The sequence below is a fragment of the Anas acuta genome, chromosome 10, assembly GCF_963932015.1.
Source record: "Anas acuta chromosome 10, bAnaAcu1.1, whole genome shotgun sequence".
NCBI classification, from domain to species: Eukaryota; Metazoa; Chordata; class Aves; order Anseriformes; family Anatidae; genus Anas; species Anas acuta.
Window position 1 is genome coordinate 22,419,727 of NC_088988.1, and position 23,705 is coordinate 22,443,431.

The window sequence follows — 23,705 nt, forward strand, 5'->3', positions numbered from 1 at the left end:
ACTCAGTTGTGTTTTTCTGATCCCTGATGCCAACTTCGTGCTCACATCACTGGATGTGAAGAGCTCCTTGAAGAATTTCTACTGTCATCATTGCTGCCATTTCATTTCTCTGGCGTTTTATAGGCAAAGCTTGACACTATTAATAACATTAATAGTACATGTCACTGCAGTCTTAAATTGTCATCCCCCAATCATTTATCTAACGTCTCACTTGGACGTGCCAGCACATACTGTCTGCTAGAATCACTTCTACTAAATAGCTGTAATTGCCATGCCCGGCTCGTTTTGTCTTGGGTGCCCTATAAAGATCCCTGGCAAACTAGCTTAATTCACTACTGAGAGGAAGATCTGCTTTGTGTTCCTCTGTGCGTTGACTGATTTCTAGTTTTATTCCCGCAGAAAAAATGTGCTGGTGCCCTCCTCAGAGCAGCAGCGCGTCCCACAGCAGTGCACATTTGCACAGAAGTGCTCTTGGCCGAAGCAAGAACGCAGGAGGACTCTGCACAGGCTGGAAACCCCTCTTGCTTATTATACCTCTACGACTAGGGATAAATCACATAAATCCCGTATATATTGATGCATTTAAAGTAAGGTTTCCTTTCAATTCATTGCTCATTACTGTCAAATAAGTTTGGGTATCTGTGATGTCAGTAAAGAAATGAATTACAATTTCCTTTATTCCTTTTGAACTCCTAGGAATGCTTTAAGATGCCACAGTCTTTGGGAGCATTAGGAGGGAAACCAAATAATGCCTATTATTTCATAGGATTTTTAGGTAAGGAAAAAAGAAACTTATTCCAAATGTGCAGATGATCAAAAGAGAACATTTTTTGAAGGGGAAATAGTAAGGAGTCTAAGCGTGAACCTCTAGAAGTAAAGAAAGATGAGAATAGAATAAAATAAATGAAGAAGCATATCTAAAAGAGTTTAGAAACAGTATGAGATGATCCTTAACAGGAGCAGAAAGTTAACAGCAAAGCTAGGTGTAAAAATAAGTGATGACATCAACAAGAGCAGCATACTAAGAATAGCTGATAGCATTTGACAAGTGTATTGGTCAAATGTCACTTTTATTTTCTTGTATTTCAAAACTGTTTCTGATAGCAGTATCTTTTTCACCTTTTGCATACCTTCTGTTATTAAGTATTGCTCTAATTAATTTAAAATGCATTCCTTCAGATTTCACCCCACTTTGGGCCAAAATCTTGCAACCCTATTTTGTCCTTTTGTAAAACCTAACCTGTTTTAGTTAGGCTTTTTTGTTCCAATTTCTGAATGAATGCCTAATGGGATTACAGATTGCATCTGTGAACATCCTGTACCTTTTAATCTGTCAAATGTTAGTGTTTACAACACTTGAGATTTAAAAAAAAAAAAAAAAAAAAAAAAAAAAGTACTGGATCTCACATGGAAAAATAAAAGTATGTGACAAAGATAGAACATAACCAACCAAAAAATTACAGTAATAGGTCACAATAGGAAGTTATACTAAATACCCTGTGGGAAACGTTGTGTCTAAACCTTCCGATTCTCTTAAAGAATCCCTAGCTGGAAAGTCTAGATTATACTGACTGCGATGGCAATCTAATTTCTATTTTACAGTTCTGGACCAAGTGCTTATTAATGTCACTTGCTTATTTTTAACATACGGCTTTTACCCATCCAGGCAATGAGCTGATCTATCTGGACCCTCACACCACTCAAAGCTTTGTAGATTCAGAAGAAAATGGCCCGGTTGACGATGAGAGTTTCCACTGCCAGGAAGCCCCACATAGAATGAAGATCATGAATTTGGACCCTTCAGTAGCTTTAGTAAGTGTCAGGAAATCTGGAATGCATATACTTTATCTCAAAGTAATGTCTCTCTACATTGGTAAGGGCAGCAATGCATCTCCTTGAACAGAACCAAGATCACAAAGCTGTCTTCTGTGATCAACACATAGTAGTTTGTACATAACTACATGGAGAATCTTAGGGCAAGCGGGGAGCTGTCTGTACTGTAGGGAGCTCGCTTTGTTTTCTTTACTGAGCAGCTTTTACTTCTTTCAAGAGGCATTATAATGGTCAGAGCAAGGAACTGAAACAGGTTTACGTGTTTTATTCTATCACTACTTTATGTTTGGTCACCTCTAGACAAGTTACTTAAACTTACTTTCTATCATAAGTTAAAAATGTTTAAGTGGAATTATTGTATTTCACCCCAAATTACAAATACAAATGTATTATTTGTAATTCACCCAAAATGTCATGGGGGTACTGTGGTATTTGAAAAAATTGGATCTGATCCCATGCCAGTGTCCTGTGATTGGGTGATTGGCAGTTGTCACCAGTGGGATGTGTTTCTAAAGCTTTAAACAATCTGTAAAGATACCGGTATCTGTCATTCATTCACATACCTGTTTTTTAATACTGCTGCTTTTTAGAAAGTTTTTTTGTTTTGTTTTGTTTTGTTTTAATACTTAACTATGTAACTGTGCAAAATGTGTCATGATGCAACGAGACAGACAAAATCATAATGAAGAGCAAATATTTTCAGTATAGATACCAGAATGGAAATGTTCCTTAGGTGGTCCATCATCTACAAGTTTTCAGCTTCTGCTGATACCTGGACTGTAGGAACTGGGTGGCGCTCCATGGAGGAGCACACAGGAGCTGCTGCTATTTTTTGCTTGACTATTTTGTTAGGGGTTTGCAGGGCCTTGTTCTCCCCGTGGGTTCTCTCCCTAGAGCTGCCACATATTTGGAGTCTTATATCTACTAATCGTACAGGGCATTACTGTATCAGAGGTCAAACCGCCTTACCTGCTGGTACCACATACCTACCATCAGCAAAGGTAAAACTCTGTGTGTTTGTTTTTTCCCCTAAGGGCTTCTTTTGCAAAGAAGAATGTGATTTTGATAACCGGTGTAGTCTTGTACAAAAGGTAAGAGTGGGAACTTAGCATCTCGATTTGTTCTTTATAAAGTCTGTTTTTTATTGTTTGTTTTTTGTAAAATTTTCCTTTGCATTTTCCTTTGTATACAAATTGTATGAGCCATAGAGAAGAATGCATTAAAGCATCAGAGTAAGGCAATACTACTGAATTGCTAATTGGAAATTGTTCAGCACTTTACCAGCCACAAACCCTGCCAGTTGGAAAATGGGTGTAAACATCCACACTTGAAGGTGTTACTGGGTGACACTTGCTTTTAACTTCTAATTCTCACTAAATGACTAAGGTTTAACTGCCATATTGTAGTGATGTATCAATGATTTGCTTCCTGATCCTTTTTTATTGTTTGACATAATAGATTGCGTGTTCTAATTATGACTGTTAGTCCCTGCTATCTTAAAGATCTGATTCTGTAAGTGCTGCAGGCCTCTAGCTCCTGCTGATCTAGGGAGAACAGAAGGTGCTGGCTGCCACAGGAAACAGACTTGAGGATGTTTCTGCATGCAGCTGTTTAGCTAAGCACCAGACGTCTGAATGTAAAGTACCATCAACCTCTAAAGGCATTTATTTAAAAAAAAAAAAAAATCATCTAAGGAAAACAGTTTGTAAATAACTGAAATACAGGACAGAAGGTAACTTCTCTTTGAAGAGGAATAGCGTTTGGCTTCAGGAACACCTTTTTTCCTGACCAAAACCTGTCCTTCAAAATCTGATGCGTTTTTTTTTTTTTTTTTCCCTTTGGAGGAGCTGATAGATCTGTCTTTTGTGCTATTGATCAACAGAAAACTTGAGGAGAGTTCTATGCAAGCAACTTCCTTTTAAAAAGCAGAAAATATTGTACATTCCTAGTGTGCTTGCTACATGTAAACAAAATTACAGGTTTGCAGATATCAAAGCTGATATCAAAAGATGATAAGACTGATAATTTGTAGTACAGTTCAAGAGATCTGTCTTCCAGATGTGTTTTAACTAGGGATGTATTACAGAGACCATGGTGCTTGGATTTCACAGTATGTCTGTATAAAGACTTTTTTTTCCTGATGGACATGCGTAATTAAAAAACACTTTCAATTAAGCAGACACGTTTTGTGTTTGAAGCGTCTCCCGAGCCAGCTTTTAAAATGAAAGCATTCTGTCCTCAGGAGATTCTAAAGCAGCAGAGTCTACGGATGTTGGAGCTGGTCCAGAAGCACCCGCCACACTGGCCTCCTTTCATACCTCCAACAAAACCAGAAGTGACAACCACAGGAGCAGGTAAGGCACTGATTAAAAGCCTAATTGTGCAATGTTATGTTCCTCGTTAGCAAATAAAAGAATAATCACAGGTAGAATAACTATCCTTTGTGAGTGTCAAGCAATATATAGCAGGCATGTATCCAAACAAGCCATACAATTGCTAGCACAGATTTTTTTTTTTTTTCACTCTTACAAAGTACTTTTCTGGAATGCGTCTTTCAAAGTTTTTTTTTTAAGTGAACAAAATCAGGCATGTCTTTAGAAGCATTTTTTTCTTTATCTTTTTTTACATAACTCATTGAATCTACTGACAAGCTATTTGAATCGGAAGAAGAATTTGAAATCCTGAGTGTGTGAAGGAAACTGTGGTGACTCTTCTGAGTGTTGAATATATTGGTAATATTATTGCATTGACTTAAACAGCCATGTTAGCCCCGAAGTGCCTGAAATTATGGATAACAGAGCACAGAAATCTAGTAGCATCCAAAACTCCAAGGGCAGTTTAACACACAAGCTTCCCCGGATGGAAAGGCAGTAAGAGCTCTTGTGATAAGATGCTTAAAGGGAATCTCTTTTTAACGTACCTTACCTGGAGACAAACGGGCCTTTGAGATTAAGGCAAAAATACATGTATCACTGGGCACCATGTTTGGAGAAAGGGATAACCCAAATGGATATTTCTTGCTCTCATATAATAATGCAATAGTTTAGTTCTTCAAGCAAAACAGTCTTCAGTTAAGGAGGATGTTTACTTCTGTTCCCTCCTGTGGGCTGCGTCATAGGAAAAATACATTGTCTTGTTTAAAAGATCGACTGGATCAGGAGAAAATTGTTTCCTTGTTAAATATTTTAACATGTATTTGAGCAACCAGACTTTATTCCAAAAATGTTTCTGTAAAAGGAGCTATGTCTAATGTATACATTTTGCAATAGCCTTCCTGTTTCTGGGAGACCTCAAGAGGAACAGGAGACTCAAATAGTTGATACAGATCACAACCACTGTTATAGTTATGGTATATTTCACCTTGACCTTAAAATTCAAATGATTAAAACTTAGGTTATTTCTTTCCGAGTTAAAACGAGTCAAAGGTGGTTTAACTGTACCTTATTTATTTTAGAATAGATTTACACAAGTTTCTCTGTTACAGCACTTTATCTGTGCATCTAATAAATTTCTTAAGCTTTTCTTAGGTTATATGCTGCTATGTTTGGTTAATTTGTGTGAACTAAATATAAACCAGGTTAAACCAGGTTATCTTAAAACTTAATATATAAGCGTACACAGATTACTGAATTGTTGCTTTTTGACTTCTTGCCTTTTGAAATCTGTTTTGGTAGAAGTGCCTTAACCCTACAGGTTTATCAGAACAGCCTGGGCAGTTTTATTTCTAAGGCAGAGAATCTCTCTCTAGCAGCCATAAGAAAAACAGTTCAGAATAAAGAAAGGCAAAGATTTTTAATCCATGCTGAAGTTCCTTTTCACTACCAGACAGTCCCCCTTGTGGTCATTTTGTCATGCTAGTGTAATGAACATGAACTGCAGACTTTCATCTTCACCAATAAATGACAACATAGAGAAATACTGAATATTGTCTCCTCTCACTTGCACCTCTCGATCAGGGCCACTGTTTTTTCAAACAAAAGAGTTAACGAGATCCTATTGCATCTTGTTTAATGTTTATTAACTACAGTTTGGAAACCACAAACGTAGAAAAAAAATATCATTTCCTTATTTTATTAAAACATATATAAAACATATATAAAACATATATAATATATATATATAACACATACTGTGTTGTAAAGCACACAATTCCCTACCAATGACAACAAAAAAATCATCTAATTGAGCATGCAGTTTTCATTAACCTGTTTTTCTTTTCTTTTTTTTTTTTACAAATACCCAACAACACATACACATGTGTTGTGTTGTGGTTTTTTCCATCATTTCTCACTGAAGCAATACCCATCCCGTATCAGATCTGTGTCATTACTCTAATTTTTGTTCCTAATGTACTTGAAAAACTTCTTAACTCTATTGATTGCAACAGTGGATTTTTTTCCCTCCGATCTTAACTCCATTTATCAATTACTTATTCTCTTAAAATCCTGCTTTTAAGAGATGGTTAGGTATTCACCATCTCTCACTCTTATTTATAGATTTTCTTTTCTTTTTCAGTAGTTCAGCCCTAGTCAACTCGGAGGTGGGCAGCAGCAGCTTCTATGGAGCTCCTATGCTGAAAAAAAAAAAAAAAAAGTTGAGCCTTGAGGGAAAAGGAAGGTGGGAGAGCCAGATGGGGCAAGAGGAAGGGAGGTGGTTTGACCAGGACACCTTGAGGGTCTGGGAAGAGAAGAAATGGATGGGTGCTTAAGAGATGAGCAGCATCACAGCCTACATACGGAAGAATTGTGACGAGCAGTTTAGAAATGTGAGCGATTGGTGGTCTTGTGTTGATCGGCAGCTGTGCTCCATGGTTATAGCTGTAATTTCAGCAGTTTACTGTGTAAGCCGCATGTTGCCACTTCCTTGATCAAGGCAATGCTGTTCAGTTGCAGGGAAGAGGGGCAAGACTCAGGGAAGAAACGGAACGGAGAAAACTGTACACTGTGGATATGCACACGTAGCCATAAAATCAGTGCTGGACAGAAACAGAGAAAGACAGACAGACAGACAGACAGAACGAAAGGAGGGAAGGAAGGAAGGAAGGAAGGAAGGAAGGAAGGAAGGAAGGAAGGAAGGAAGGAAGGAAGGAAGGAAGGAAGGAAGGAAGGAAGGAAGGAAGGAAGGAAGGAAGGAAGGAAGGAAGGAAGGAAGGAAGGAGTTGTTGGAGGGGCTGCAGGTAAAATGCCAGGGGTTGCGGGGGCTGCAGGGTGCTGAGTCACAGCTTTGCATCAGGTCAAGACGCATTTTCCTAGAACCATCCATTTCCTCCTGAAGGGGCTGAATAGCATGGAACGGTCTTCAAAATGCACAGAGCAGACCCCAGCAAAGGTAGGGATGCTGCTAGCAAGTAGGGCACTTTTTTGTTGCTGTTGTTAACATTGTTTCACGACAACAGATGCAAACATGTATCTTGAGTTGAGGGCAAAGGTGACCTTGGATCTGAAGCACACAGGCGTTCACTAATGTCCCCCCATCCGGAGTGAATCCACAACGACTCGGAAGGAAAACTAAAGTCCAAACCAGTGCACTGGGATAAAGAGAGTTTAATAGGGTAGAAAAGGAATAAAAACAATATAATCAATTTTAATATTTATAATTTATAATATAATAACGTATAAAAATTGTTTAATTAATAAGATTAAATAATAATCATCATAATTTTATAGTAATAAAACAACGCCATACTGTACAACACAGTCAATAAAGTGGATTGAATGCAATAAAAATAAAACCCATTTATCCCATCCCAATGAGTTCCTATCCCCATCATCACTTCCCATCCCACTGATCATTTCCTATCCCAACAACGTCCCAGTTCTGATCCCAAGGCTGAATTCCCAACTCCCACCCACCCACCCAGCCAGCCAGCCATGCACCCATTTTCTGCATTTTCAGGTCACAAGACTCTGATGAAGGCCACCTCAGCCTTTTCCCCGAAAAAAAAGCTGCTCTTTATTGTGAAAAACTTCACTTTTGCACAACACTGCAGACCCAGCCAAGATGGTCCTGCAAGACAAGGTGAAACAAACATACAAAACCCATATGGATGTAAATTGGTTCATCTAAACAAATTCCTACCACGAAATCCTGATCCTCAATCTCAGCACCGATGAAAAAAGAGGATACAGTTCCCTCCTCCAAGGTCCCTCTCTGCCCCTGCTCCCCGTGGGCTCCTCTCCATGGCTGCAGCTGCGGCCCGGGGCCTGCTCCTGCGGGGGCTCTCCACCGGCCGCAGCCTCCTCCAGGCCACAGCCACCTGCTCCACCGGGGGCTCCTCCACCCACGGTGGGGCTGCAGCGTGGAGATCTGCTCCGTGGGGGACCCATGGGCTGCAGGGGGACAGCCTGCTCCACCAGGGGCCTCTCCCTGCACAGCCCGCAGGGGAACTGCTGCTGCCTGCCTGGAGCAACCCCTGCCTCCTGCTGCACTCACCTGGGGGGCTGCAGGGCTGCTTCTCCTCTCTTTCTCCCTGGGAAGCAGCTTTTTTTTGTTATTTTTTTTCTCCTTTCTTAAATACGCTCTCCCAGAGGAACAAGCGACATCGTTTCCTGGCTTGGCTCTGGCCAGCAGTGGAGCCGTTATCTAACGGGGGGCAGCTTCTAGATTCTTCTCACGGAAGCCACCCCTGCAGTCCCCCTGCTACCAAAACCTTGCCACGTAAACCCACCAGAGCAAGTCTTTCGGTGAAGAAATTTTTCATGATAACCAACTGAAACCTCCCCTGGTACAACTTGAGGTTTTTTGTTCTTGTCTTGTCACTTGGGGCTTGGGAGAAGAGAACGATCCCCACCTCTCTGGAGCCTCCTTTCAGCTTCCTGTAGAGCACAGGAAGGTCTCCCCTGAGCCTCCTTTTCTCCAGGCTGAACAACCCCAGCTCCCTCAGCCGCTCCTCACCAGACTTGTTCTCTAAACCCTTCACAAGCTTCAGAGCCCTTCTCCGCACACGCTCCAGCACCTCGAGCTCTTCGCTGAACACAGTGCTCGAGGTGCGGCCTCACCAGAGCCGAGCACAGAGGGACAACCGCTTCCCTAGTCCTGATGGCCACTCTATGTCTGATACAAGCCAGCTGTAGAGATATTTATATGTATATATAGGCAGCACTAGTACATGTTCCTTGGAAAACCGGTCAAACTCTCTTCAAACCCCGTACATTGATGGATGGTTTCCTCTAACTGGCACTGACGCTTCAGCTGGATCCTCTAAATCCCATGTTACTGCTTCTGCTTCCTAAGCAGGTGACAGAAACTCCTAACCGGAGAGCAGAGGAGTTGTAGTTCTGTATCCAGGAAATATTTGGAAGTTTGGAAGATGCTTCCCTTGCTCAGCTGCCATCCCTATGTTCATCAATCACCCGATCTTTTGCCTGCCAGCAAAAGTCTTGATGCAGTTCTTAAGGCAAGTTCTTTCTGAAAATCCTCAGCCACCTCTGTGCACGCCAAACCTTTCATGGCACTGTGCAATGCGCGGATGGCAGCGATAAATCAGGTTGTGGAAGGAATGGCAACGCGTGGGGAGGGACTTTTCAGGTGGCTTCGCGCTGTTTCGCAGGTCCCTGAATTAGAGGTAACGAGGAAACAAGCGGTAGAAACAAAACCTTGAAGGAGGCGTGGATAAAGAATTGGCTACAGTGTTAAAGAGGACCTTTGGGCAGTGGGCAATTGCTGGCTGGCTCCAGGCGCGTGTCTGAGGGTCTCTGACCAACTGTATGATAGATTCGGGCGCGTGGACAGCACGTGGGGCTACGGGGAGAGGACATGTAGTAGTGAAAAAGGGCAATAAACGCCTCCTGTTCAAAAGCCATCAGGAGTCTGTGTCTTGCGTCCCTTCAGCAACACAAAGATTTGGCTCCAGATCCAAAATGTCATGTATTTGGCAATTTTATTTATGGTAGCACTCCCCACCCCTCCCATCTGCTCTTTTCCCTGCCCTCCCCTCCCCTCCCCTCCCCTATGCTCCCTGTCCCGACACTCTGTTACCCTCCCCTCCCCTCCCCTCCCCTCCCCTGCCCTCCCTTTACCTCCCCTCCCCTATACTAAACTACACACCCCTATACTACACTACACACCTCTATACTACCCTACACTCCCCTACACTCCCCTCCCCTATACTACCCTACACACCCCTATACTACCCTACACTCCCCTACACTCCCCTACACACCCCTACACTCCCCTCCCCTCCCCTCCTCTATACTACCCTACACACCCCTACACTCCCCTCCCCTATACTACCCGACACACCCCTACACTCCCCTCCCCTATACTACCCTACACACCCCTACACTCCCCTCCTCTATACTACCCTACACACCCCTACACTCCCCTACACTCCCCTCCCCTCCCCTATATTACCCTACACTCCCCTCCTCTATACTACCCTACACACCCTTACACTCCCCTCCCCTATACTACCCTACACACCCCTACACTCCCCTCCCCTATACTACCCTACACACCCCTACACTCCCCTCCTCTATACTACCCTACACACCCCTACACTCCCCTACACTCCACTCCCCTCCCCTATATTACCCTACACTCCCCTCCTCTATACTACCCTACACACCCTTACACTCCCCTCCCCTATACTACCCTACACACCCCTACACTCCCCTCCCCTCCCCTCCTCTATACTACCCTACACACCCCTACACTCCCCTCCCCTATACTACCCTACACACCCCTACACTCCCCTCCCCTATACTACCCTACACACCCCTACACTCCCCTCCTCTATACTACCCTACACACCCCTACACTCCCCTACACTCCCCTCCCCTCCCCTATATTACCCTACACTCCCCTCCTCTATACTACCCTACACACCCTTACACTCCCCTCCCCTATACTACCCTACACACCCCTACACTCCCCTACACGCCCCTCCTCTATACTGCCCTACACTCCCTACACTCCCCTCCTCTATACTACCCTACACACCCCTACACTCCCCTCCCCTATACTACCCTACACACCTCTACACTCCCCTCCCCTCCCTTCTACTACCCTACCCTCCCCTACACTCCCCTCCTCTATACTACCCTACACACCCCTACACTCCCCTACACTCCCCTACACTCCCCTCCCCTACACACCCCTACACAACCCTATAGTCCCCTCCCCTATACTACCCTACACTCCCCTTCGCTACACTACCCTACATTACCCTATGCTCCCCTCCCCTATGCTCCCCTACGCTCCCCTCCCCTATCCTACCCTACACTCCCCTAAACTCCGCTGTCCTACACTACCCTATACTCTCCTACGCTACCCTCCCCTCTACTATGCTACGCTACACTACACTACACTACACTACACTACACTACACTACACTACACTACACTACAGTACACTACACCACCCTACCCTACCCTACCCTCCCTTCCCTTTTTTTTATTCCCTCCCTTCCCCACCCCTCCCCTCCCTTCCCCTCCCCTCCCCTCCCCTCCCCTCCCCTCCCTTCCCTTCCCTTCTTTTTATTCCCTCCCCTTCCCTCCCCTCTTGTCTTCTTTCTTTCAGGTAAGTTCAGATCGCTTCAGCCGTTCTTGTAGCTCATATCCCTGGCTGATTCACTGGAACCCATCAGCAGCAACCAGAAGCGCTCCAGCTGCTTTGTCACTAGTTGAGCAACAGTCTCCAACTGGGAATCGCTGACTTCGTTGTGTGGCTCAGACAGGTGCCTTGCAGTTCCACCCTGGCCTGGACGTGTCCTCTTGCTGTGTCCCCACCTACATGGCAGTTCTGCTTAGAAGCAGCAGCAGGCTTTGGAAGTAGTCCCACTCCTTCCATTTTCAAAGGTTTAGCTTGGCTAGCCAGGTGGTGTCTGTCAATAGAAGACAACAAAGAGATTTGGGTTAGAAACAGCTAACTGAGTAGTTCCTTCCCACAAGGGCAAGGAATATTTACCCGTTCCTAATGGAGGCTGCAGTGTCAGAGATAACGACAGGTCCTTCCGAGAGCTTTGAAATATCCCTTGGGGATGCTGAGTCCAGAGCAAACCTGTCTAAAGTACACCGTGGAATCCCTCGGAATGACTTCCTAGCAGAAGCATGTGTCCGATACGGCTTCAGCTAGTTGCAGTGTTCTTCTTCACCTAATACCTAAATTCAGATAAGAGGTCTCAATGCAGATGGAAAGATTGAGAAATAGAGAAATCACTGATGTGCTTTGAGAACTTCTAAGGACTGAGAACTAAAGAAATCCAATGTTGTAACATTAAGGATCGGTTAGAAAAGTAAACGTTAAAAACAAGTAAAGGAGAAGAACAAGTAAGCTTTCTTAAAGTATCTACTGTATTTAAAGGATCTTTAAACAAGTAAAGAAGTAATGAAATATATACGCAGAGACATAGATAGAGAGATAGATATGCAGAAACCTAAGAAACTGCTGCGCAGGTTAGCTTCTTGCTCTCTTTTCTAAAAGTCACAGTGAATACAGCATCTGTGTGCGTTACAAGCATTGCCCTCAGTCCAGCACAGGTACACACGAGAGGTCAGCCTGCAGGTTGCGGAGGCAAAGCAACTGCTCTGGCTGGATGTGAAGAGCCAAGACAGAAGTTGCTGTCAGGGAAAAGATACACAGAGGGGATGAAAAAGACGGAGTGTGCTTCCGACCTTCACAACTTCTAAGCAAGTGGAGATGAGGTTGTGGAAGAACCAAATAAGCTGTTGATCTAGAAGCAGCCTGAAGATTGCCCTTAAGCAGGGCCTTGCATTCTTCATTTTTGTAGCATTGCTTGCCTTCAAGTGCACGATCATGATTTGATTAACTTTCTACCACTACAGAAATGCACCGGATTCTTTCACAAAACTTACGGGTGGTAATTGGAAATACTGGTCAGCATTCTCTGTTTCCTTCGTCATCTCAATTCTCTTTTGGCCTGTGAAGCTTTTCAGATCAGAGGAGAAGATCCGCTGTAACACGGAGTTTTGGATCCTGCAAAGGAAACGAAGAATCCTACTGACAACTCTTTTCAACCTCACCTGCAACCATCTCAGAAAAGAATACCGAAAGAACACCGCTTTATCATGGGAAGCATACATTTGAGCATAGGTGTCCTAGAGCTGAAGCGAGGTTAAGCAGGTTCCAAACAAGGGGAAGGAGCACACCCATAAGCATTTCCATTAAGCCGTGTTTGCAAACAAATGGTTTAAAGACTTAGGTTTTCTTACAAGTGAAGAATGAAAAAATAGAAAGAAAGAAAGAAAATTACCCGGACGTACAGTTTTCCTCTAGCTTGCTTTGCTTCTTTCAGAATCTGAGTCTGGAGTGACAATCAGGGAGCAGCATTGTGCAGAAATGCCAAAGCCTCCCCAGCTTGTTGTACCTTCATCAACAAGGGCTTTGATACTGCTGCCTCCTCAGCAACATGGGCCATTTCCTAGGAGAGCTGGTGTCCACCAGGTCAAATAGGAATGGGAAATCCCTCTTGCCACAACCTCACACTCACACCAGAGTTGGCAGGACAGGCCGATGGACAGAGAAGTGTCTGTAAGAGTGTTAGAAAACAGACTTTAGATTTCTGTCAACCCAGGAAAAATTACTTGCTCATCCCTTCAAACTGACCTCTAAGTAGAAGGAGGAGGTGATCCCAAGCTGCATTCCTGACATCTATGCTGCAAAGTCATCCAGTGTGACATGTTACTGGACCAGCCTGTGACGAACAGAAACAGGAGTTTGAGGTTATGCTGTTGGATTAGAATTAAGCTCAAAGAGTTAGTCCTTTGGTATGTTTTTTGTCTGCAAGTGTTTTCACTGTTTCCCAGACAATGTCTCCAGCAAGCTAGCTGCTTGCTTCATTTGTTCTGTTCTGTTCTGTTCTTTTTGATTCTGTTTTGTTTTGTTTTCTCAGCAAGGATTCTTAGAGAAATGAGATTAAAGCGATCATATTGTATGTCCATCCATCCCTCCCTCCCCTTCGCTTGTCCAGAGCTTTTACCTCGTCCACCAGCTTGAATGAACTCGGTCCTAGGCGCAGTTGTGTCCAAGCCATTCTGTTCCTAGACGTGTTGTGAGAACAGACAGCTAAGTAGTGGGGAGAGGACGTGCTGCTGTCTGCAGTGTGACCTCAGCGCTTACCAAACAGTAGGGAATACACAGAGAAGGGCCTTAGGAGAACTTCAAGCCCCAGATACGTTTTATGTGGAAACCATATTTCCCAAGATAACGCTGGACACAACTGCATAATCAAAAGGGATTCATTTCTTGGTTCATCCAACTCCTAGGCTTTAGTTTTAAAAAGTTTCTGTCTTGGCTTAAAGCACTCTTCCAATCTCTATTTCCAGTTACTAGGATTTCCTGAAATAGGGAATCCCATTTTTTTCTTTGTACAATCTCCCAGTCTCTTTGTTTTCCTCTCCCCGAGAAACTTAGAGCTGCTCTCTTCATACTTGACAACTAGATATGGAGCTGTACCAGCCAGAAGGAAGTTTCCTTCACACCTTCCGCTTCTTATGGTACCTGGACTCTTACCTTTCCTCTTACTCGCCCTTCCTACATTAGCACAAAGAAAGCTGTTTGGGAGATCTGATGTCTTGTTTTCCAGAAGCTACCCTGAATCACCTTTACGAGAGCTGTCCCACGCTGCGAGCACAAGTCTTGCAGTCTGGCCAGATATTTGCCTTCTAAGTCGATAATCAAATCTGTCAAGTTAAGAACACGTAACTAATGGAAAGGAAATCCTTTTATTTTGATCCGAATTCACTTTTTTTTTTTTTTTTTTTTTTTTCCTAGACCAAGACTGAATCGTGGGAAACCAGCAAAACTCTGGTGAAAGATGAAATGACAAATGTTAAGGTCAGGCAGCTTGCCCACTGCCATTGCTACCCTGAAAGCAGATGGAGTGCATCTTCATACGCCACAGCCTGAGACACTAGTCGACAGGCCAGCCCATGCGATGAAGTGCATTGCTGTCCTGAATTTTAACGTGACAGGGGGACTCTTAAGCCTCTTGTTTATGCTTTAGTACTTGCGGTCTATGGGAGGACCACAGCACACTCTTCTCTGTCTCCCCTTATTTGTTGATCGTCTGTAGGAAGAAGAGAACGTGCAGAGGCCCTCCCCCGTACATTGGGTCTGTTCTCACTCTGTGCAGCTCCATCATTGAGCAAAGTACCAACCTTGAGGCTTCTGTAAGGACTTGACACAAACTACAGAATACTACAAGGAAGCATTCACAACAAAACCGCATTGTTTTCCCCAGCCAAGCATCAAAACACTTACAGAAGGGCATGGTCCCTCTCTGTGCACCTCAAGGGGAGATCCACAAATCCTCACGTGGTTTCATCACATCCAGCACCCTTCTCTGTCCCTCCCAGCTAAACGTGCGCAGAGGCAGCTCTTCCCAAAGTGCTGTGGTGACACAATTCCCTTCTGTTTCTGAAGTCATCACCGCAGGCGCCTCCCAGTGACGGCACAACACTCTCTGTTGCTAACGCGTCTAGAAACAGCTAGAGAAGTACCACTATGCCCAAACTGCCTTGAATGAGAGTAGTTCAAACATTATTCCCTGCTCCCCTACATCTGTGGAAGGTGTGTGATCAATCTTTTCCTTGAGAAGGGATTACGGACAAAAAGAGCTTGATTCTGATACGTTGACCGTACTTGGAGAGCAGTTCACCTTTTATTTCCATGTAAGAAAAAAGAAGGTGAAATCAACAATTCTCTTCCTCCAAGCTGGGAATATGAAATAACCCCAATTATCCAGGAAGCCTTAATAAGGAAACTATGCACTTCCTTGTTAAACATCTTGTTTCGTCGGAAAACTTTTCCAGTCCTTTGCAACTGCGCTGGTCTGAATCGGGTGGGCAGCCGAGTTCCACCACGGCCGCTCTCTCACAACCCCTCCTCAAAGGGAAAGGGGGAGAAAATACGATGCAAAGGGCTCAAGGGCTGAGATAAGGACAGGGAGATCACTCAACAACTATCGTGACGGGCAAAGCAGACTCAGCATAGGGAGATAGTAAGAGTTATTGCCTACTACCAACAAACTAGACACGTGAGAAACAAAGGAAAGAAACCCAAAACGTCTTCTCCCCATCTGCCCTCTTCCACCTCCTCCTCCTGAGCAGCGCAGGGAAACGGGACTGAGGGCTGCGGTCAGTCCCTGAAGATTTGTCCCCGCCGCTCCTTCTCGCTCCCTCCCTGCCCCTGCTCCCCGTGGGGTCCCTCCCACGGGATGCCGTCCTTCCCCAGCTGATCCCACACGGGCTGCCCACAGGCAGCAGCTCCTCAAGCACTGCTCCCACACGGCTCCGTCCCACGGGCTCCATCCATCCATCCCCCAGGAGCAAACTGCTCCAGCACGGGTCCCCCACGGCTGGGCGGCAGCTCCCCCCAGCCCCCCTGCTCCTGCGGGGGCTCCTCTCCACGGGGGGGCTGCAGCTGCGGCCTGGGGCCTGCTCCTGCCCTGCGGGGGCTCTCCATGGGCCACAGCCTCCTCCAGGCCACATCCACCTGCTCCACCGGGGGCTCCTCCACCCACGGGGGGGCTGCAGCGTGGAGATCTGCTCCGTGGGGGACCCATGGGCTGCAGGGGGACAGCCTGCTCCACCGGGGGCCTCTCCCTGCACAGCCCGCAGGGGAACTGCTGCTGCCTGCCTGGAGCAACCCCTGCCTCCTGCTGCACTCACCTGGGGGGCTGCAGGGCTGCTTCTCCTCTCTTTCTCCCTGGGAAGCAGCTTTTTTTTGTTATTTTTTTTCTCCTTTCTTAAATACGCTCTCCCAGAGGAACAAGCGACATCGTTTCCTGGCTTGGCTCTGGCCAGCAGTGGAGCCGTTATCTAACGGGGGGCAGCTTCTAGATTCTTCTCACGGAAGCCACCCCTGCAGTCCCCCTGCTACCAAAACCTTGCCACGTAAACCCACCAGAGCAAGTCTTTCGGTGAAGAAATTTTTCATGATAACCAACTGAAACCTCCCCTGGTACAACTTGAGGTTTTTTGTTCTTGTCTTGTCACTTGGGGCTTGGGAGAAGAGAACGATCCCCACCTCTCTGGAGCCTCCTTTCAGCTTCCTGTAGAGCACAGGAAGGTCTCCCCTGAGCCTCCTTTTCTCCAGGCTGAACAACCCCAGCTCCCTCAGCCGCTCCTCACCAGACTTGTTCTCTAAACCCTTCACAAGCTTCAGAGCCCTTCTCCGCACACGCTCCAGCACCTCGAGCTCTTCGCTGAACACAGTGCTCGAGGTGCGGCCTCACCAGAGCCGAGCACAGAGGGACAACCGCTTCCCTAGTCCTGATGGCCACTCTATGTCTGATACAAGCCAGCTGTAGAGATATTTATATGCATATATAGGCAGCACTAGTACATGTTCCTTGGAAAACCGGTCAAACTCTCTTCAAACCCCGTACATTGATGGTTTCCTCTAACTGGCACTGACGCTTCAGCTGGATCCTCTAAATCCCATGTTACTGCTTCTGCTTCCTAAGCAGGTGACAGAAACTCCTAACCGGAGAGCAGAGGAGTTGTAGTTCTGTATCCAGGAAATATTTGGAAGTTTGGAAGATGCTTCCCTTGCTCAGCTGCCATCCCTATGTTCATCAATCACCCGATCTTTTGCCTGCCAGCAAAAGTCTTGATGCAGTTCTTAAGGCAAGTTCTTTCTGAAAATCCTCAGCCACCTCTGTGCACGCCAAACCTTTCATGGCACTGTGCAATGCGCGGATGGCAGCGATAAATCAGGTTGTGGAAGGAATGGCAACGCGTGGGGAGGGACTTTTCAGGTGGCTTCGCGCTGTTTCGCAGGTCCCTGAATTAGAGGTAACGAGGAAACAAGCGGTAGAAACAAAACCTTGAAGGAGGCGTGGATAAAGAATTGGCTACAGTGTTAAAGAGGACCTTTGGGCAGTGGGCAATTGCTGGCTGGCTCCAGGCGCGTGTCTGAGGGTCTCTGACCAACTGTATGATAGATTCGGGCGCGTGGACAGCACGTGGGGCTACGGGGAGAGGACATGTAGTAGTGAAAAAGGGCAATAAACGCCTCCTGTTCAAAAGCCATCAGGAGTCTGTGTCTTGCGTCCCTTCAGCAACACAAAGATTTGGCTCCAGATCCAAAATGTCATGTATTTGGCAATTTTATTTATGGTAGCACTCCCCACCCCTCCCATCTGCTCTTTTCCCTGCCCTCCCCTCCCCTCCCCTCCCCTATGCTCCCTGTCCCGACACTCTGTTACCCTCCCCTCCCCTCCCCTCCCTTTACCTCCCCTCCCCTATACTAAACTACACACCCCTATACTACACTACACACCCCTATACTACCCTACACTCCCCTACACTCCCCTCCCCTATACTACCCTACACACCCCTATACTACCCTACACTCCCCTACACTCCCCTACATACCCCTACACTCCCCTCCCCTCCCCTCCTCTATACTACCCTACACACCCCTACACTCCCCTCCCCTATACTACCCTACACACCCCTACACTCCCCTCCCCTATACTACCCTACACACCCCTACACTCCCCTCCTCTATACTACCCTACACACCCCTACACTCCCCTACACTCCCCTCCCCTCCCCTATATTACCCTACACTCCCCTCCTCTATACTACCCTACACACCCTTACACTCCCCTCCCCTATACTACCCTACACACCCCTATACTCCCCTACACTCCCCTCCTCTATACTGCCCTACACTCCCTACACTCCCCTCCTCTATACTACCCTACACACCCCTACACTCCCCTCCCCTCCCCTATACTACCCTACACTCCCCTCCTCTATACTACCCTACACACCCCTACACTCCCCTCCCCTATACTACCCTACACACCTCTACACTCCCCTCCCCTCCCTTCTACTACCCTACACTCCCCTCTCCTCCCCTATACTACCCTACACACCCCTACACTCCCCTACACTCCCCTCCCCTACACACCCCTACACAACCCTATAATCCCCTCCCCTATACTACCCTACACTCCCCTTCGCTACACTACCCTACATTACCCTATGCTCCCCTCCCCTATGCTCCCCTACGCTCCCCTCCCCTATCCTACCCTACACTCCCCTAAACTCCGCTGTCCTACACTACCCTATACTCTCCTACGCTACCCTCCCCTCTACTATGCTACGCTACACTACACTACACTACAGTACACTACACTACACTACACTACAGTACACTACACTACACTACAGTACACTACACCACCCTACCCTACCCTACCCTCCCTTCCCTTTTTTTTATTCCCTCCCTTCCCCACCCCTCCCCTCCCCTCCCCTCCCCTCCCCTCCCTTCCCTTCCCTTCTTTTTATTCCCTCCCCTTCCCTCCCCTCTTGTCTTCTTTCTTTCAGGTAAGTTCAGATCGCTTCAGCCGTTCTCGTAGCTCATATCCCTGGCTGATTCACTGGAACCCATCAGCAGCAACCAGAAGCGCTCCAGCTGCTTTGTCACTAGTTGAGCAACAGTCTCCAACTGGGAATCGCTGACTTCGTTGTGTGGCTCAGACAGGTGCCTTGCAGTTCCACCCTGGCCTGGACGTGTCCTCTTGCTGTGTCCCCACCTACATGGCAGTTCTGCTTAGAAGCAGCAGCAGGCTTTGGAAGTAGTCCCACTCCTTCCATTTTCAAAGGTTTAGCTTGGCTAGCCAGGTGGTGTCTGTCAATAGAAGACAACAAAGAGATTTGGGTTAGAAACAGCTAACTGAGTAGTTCCTTCCCACAAGGGCAAGGAATATTTACCCGTTCCTAATGGAGGCTGCAGTGTCAGAGATAACGACAGGTCCTTCCGAGAGCTTTGAAATATCCCTTGGGGATGCTGAGTCCAGAGCAAACCTGTCTAAAGTACACCGTGGAATCCCTCGGAATGACTTCCTAGCAGAAGCATGTGTCCGATACGGCTTCAGCTAGTTGCAGTGTTCTTCTTCACCTAATACCTAAATTCAGATAAGAGGTCTCAATGCAGATGGAAAGATTGAGAAATAGAGAAATCACTGATGTGCTTTGAGAACTTCTAAGGACTGAGAACTAAAGAAATCCAATGTTGTAACATTAAGGATTGGTTAGAAAAGTAAACGTTAAAAACAAGTAAAGGAGAAGAACAAGTAAGCTTTCTTAAAGTATCTACTGTATTTAAAGGATCTTTAAACAAGTAAAGAAGTAATGAAATATATACGCAGAGACATAGATAGAGAGATAGATATGCAGAAACCTAAGAAACTGCTGCGCAGGTTAGCTTCTTGCTCTCTTTTCTAAAAGTCACAGTGAATACAGCATCTGTGTGCGTTACAAGCATTGCCCTCAGTCCAGCACAGGTACACACGAGAGGTCAGCCTGCAGGTTGCGGAGGCAAAGCAACTGCTCTGGCTGGATGTGAAGAGCCAAGACAGAAGTTGCTGTCAGGGAAAAGATACACAGAGGGGATGAAAAAGACGGAGTGTGCTTCCGACCTTCACAACTTCTAAGCAAGTGGAGATGAGGTTGTGGAAGAACCAAATAAGCTGTTGATCTAGAAGCAGCCTGAAGATTGCCCTTAAGCAGGGCCTTGCATTCTTCATTTTTGTAGCATTGCTTGCCTTCAAGTGCACGATCATGATTTGATTAACTTTCTACCACTACAGAAATGCACCGGATTCTTTCACAAAACTTACGGGTGGTAATTGGAAATACTGGTCAGCATTCTCTGTTTCCTTCGTCATCTCAATTCTCTTTTGGCCTGTGAAGCTTTTCAGATCAGAGGAGAAGATCCGCTGTAACACGGAGTTTTGGATCCTGCAAAGGAAACGAAGAATCCTACTGACAACTCTTTTCAACCTCACCTGCAACCATCTCAGAAAAGAATACCGAAAGAACACCGCTTTATCATGGGAAGCATACATTTGAGCATAGGTGTCCTAGAGCTGAAGCGAGGTTAAGCAGGTTCCAAACAAGGGGAAGGAGCACACCCATAAGCATTTCCATTAAGCCGTGTTTGCAAACAAATGGTTTAAAGACTTAGGTTTTCTTACAAGTGAAGAATGAAAAAATAGAAAGAAAGAAAGAAAATTACCCGGACGTACAGTTTTCCTCTAGCTTGCTTTGCTTCTTTCAGAATCTGAGTCTGGAGTGACAATCAGGGAGCAGCATTGTGCAGAAATGCCAAAGCCTCCCCAGCTTGTTGTACCTTCATCAACAAGGGCTTTGATACTGCTGCCTCCTCAGCAACATGGGCCATTTCCTAGGAGAGCTGGTGTCCACCAGGTCAAATAGGAATGGGAAATCCCTCTTGCCACAACCTCACACTCACACCAGAGTTGGCAGGACAGGCCGATGGACAGAGAAGTGTCTGTAAGAGTGTTAGAAAACAGACTTTAGATTTCTGTCAACCCAGGAAAAATTACTTGCTCATCCCTTCAAACTGACCTCTAAGTAGAAGGAGGAGGTGATCCCAAGCTGCATTCCTGACATCTATGCTGCAAAGTCATCCAGTGTGACATGTTACTGGACCAGCCTGTGACGAACAGAAACAGGAGTTTGAGGTTATGCTGTTGGATTAGAATTAAGCTCAAAGAGTTAGTCCTTTGGTATGTTTTTTGTCTGCAAGTGTTTTCACTGTTTCCCAGACAATGTCTCCAGCAAGCTAGCTGCTTGCTTCATTTGTTCTGTTCTGTTCTGTTCTTTTTGATTCTGTTTTGTTTTGTTTTCTCAGCAAGGATTCTTAGAGAAATGAGATTAAAGCGATCATATTGTATGTCCATCCATCCCTCCCTCCCCTTCGCTTGTCCAGAGCTTTTACCTCGTCCACCAGCTTGAATGAACTCGGTCCTAGGCGCAGTTGTGTCCAAGCCATTCTGTTCCTAGACGTGTTGTGAGAACAGACAGCTAAGTAGTGGGGAGAGGACGTGCTGCTGTCTGCAGTGTGACCTCAGCGCTTACCAAACAGTAGGGAATACACAGAGAAGGGCCTTAGGAGAACTTCAAGCCCCAGATACGTTTTATGTGGAAACCATATTTCCCAAGATAACGCTGGACACAACTGCATAATCAAAAGGGATTCATTTCTTGGTTCATCCAACTCCTAGGCTTTAGTTTTAAAAAGTTTCTGTCTTGGCTTAAAGCACTCTTCCAATCTCTATTTCCAGTTACTAGGATTTCCTGAAATAGGGAATCCCATTTTTTTCTTTGTACAATCTCCCAGTCTCTTTGTTTTCCTCTCCCCGAGAAACTTAGAGCTGCTCTCTTCATACTTGACAACTAGATATGGAGCTGTACCAGCCAGAAGGAAGTTTCCTTCACACCTTCCGCTTCTTATGGTACCTGGACTCTTACCTTTCCTCTTACTCGCCCTTCCTACATTAGCACAAAGAAAGCTGTTTGGGAGATCTGATGTCTTGTTTTCCAGAAGCTACCCTGAATCACCTTTACGAGAGCTGTCCCACGCTGCGAGCACAAGTCTTGCAGTCTGGCCAGATATTTGCCTTCTAAGTCGATAATCAAATCTGTCAAGTTAAGAACACGTAACTAATGGAAAGGAAATCCTTTTATTTTGATCCGAATTCACTTTTTTTTTTTTTTTTTTTTTTCCTAGACCAAGACTGAATCGTGGGAAACCAGCAAAACTCTGGTGAAAGATGAAATGACAAATGTTAAGGTCAGGCAGCTTGCCCACTGCCATTGCTACCCTGAAAGCAGATGGAGTGCATCTTCATACGCCACAGCCTGAGACACTAGTCGACAGGCCAGCCCATGCGATGAAGTGCATTGCTGTCCTGAATTTTAACGTGACAGGGGGACTCTTAAGCCTCTTGTTTATGCTTTAGTACTTGCGGTCTATGGGAGGACCACAGCACACTCTTCTCTGTCTCCCCTTATTTGTTGATCGTCTGTAGGAAGAAGAGAACGTGCAGAGGCCCTCCCCCGTACATTGGGTCTGTTCTCACTCTGTGCAGCTCCATCATTGAGCAAAGTACCAACCTTGAGGCTTCTGTAAGGACTTGACACAAACTACAGAATACTACAAGGAAGCATTCACAACAAAACCGCATTGTTTTCCCCAGCCAAGCATCAAAACACTTACAGAAGGGCATGGTCCCTCTCTGTGCACCTCAAGGGGAGATCCACAAATCCTCACGTGGTTTCATCACATCCAGCACCCTTCTCTGTCCCTCCCAGCTAAACGTGCGCAGAGGCAGCTCTTCCCAAAGTGCTGTGGTGACACAATTCCCTTCTGTTTCTGAAGTCATCACCGCAGGCGCCTCCCAGTGACGGCACAACACTCTCTGTTGCTAACGCGTCTAGAAACAGCTAGAGAAGTACCACTATGCCCAAACTGCCTTGAATGAGAGTAGTTCAAACATTATTCCCTGCTCCCCTACATCTGTGGAAGGTGTGTGATCAATCTTTTCCTTGAGAAGGGATTACGGACAAAAAGAGCTTGATTCTGATACGTTGACCGTACTTGGAGAGCAGTTCACCTTTTATTTCCATGTAAGAAAAAAGAAGGTGAAATCAACAATTCTCTTCCTCCAAGCTGGGAATATGAAATAACCCCAATTATCCAGGAAGCCTTAATAAGGAAACTATGCACTTCCTTGTTAAACATCTTGTTTCGTCGGAAAACTTTTCCAGTCCTTTGCAACTGCACTGGTCTGAATCGGGTGGGCAGCCGAGTTCCACCACGGCCGCTCTCTCACTCCCCCTCCTCAAAGGGAAAGGGGGAGAAAATACGATGCAAAGGGCTCAAGGGCTGAGATAAGGACAGGGAGATCACTCAACAACTATCGTGACGGGCAAAGCAGACTCAGCAGAGTGACCCTCAGGGTCCCTCCCTGCCCCTGCTCCCCGTGGGGTCCCTCCCACGGGATGCCGTCCTTCCCCAGCTGATCCCACACGGGCTGCCCACAGGCAGCAGCTCCTCAAGCACTGCTCCCACACGGCTCCGTCCCA

At 45.9% G+C, this 23,705-nt stretch overlaps 1 protein-coding gene and 1 long non-coding RNA gene across 2 annotated transcripts in view; one reads left to right on the forward strand and one right to left on the reverse strand.

The window, feature by feature from the left end:
• Positions 1-17,426, reverse strand: part of LOC137861949 (uncharacterized) — a 74,831-nt gene extending 57,405 nt beyond the window's left edge. The window contains exon 1 of the long non-coding RNA XR_011099941.1: positions 17,165-17,426. This is a non-coding gene — a long non-coding RNA (uncharacterized lncRNA). The remainder of the gene's footprint in view (positions 1-17,164) is intronic.
• On the forward strand, positions 248-5,149 carry LOC137862101 (cysteine protease ATG4A-like). The gene is made up of 6 exons (XM_068693779.1): positions 248-587; positions 697-775; positions 1,667-1,812; positions 2,868-2,924; positions 4,076-4,187; positions 5,103-5,149. Exons 1-6 carry the CDS (start codon positions 405-407, stop codon positions 5,147-5,149), a joined length of 624 nt encoding a protein of 207 aa, XP_068549880.1. The 5' UTR covers positions 248-404.
• Positions 17,427-23,705: the final 6,279 nt, after the last annotated feature.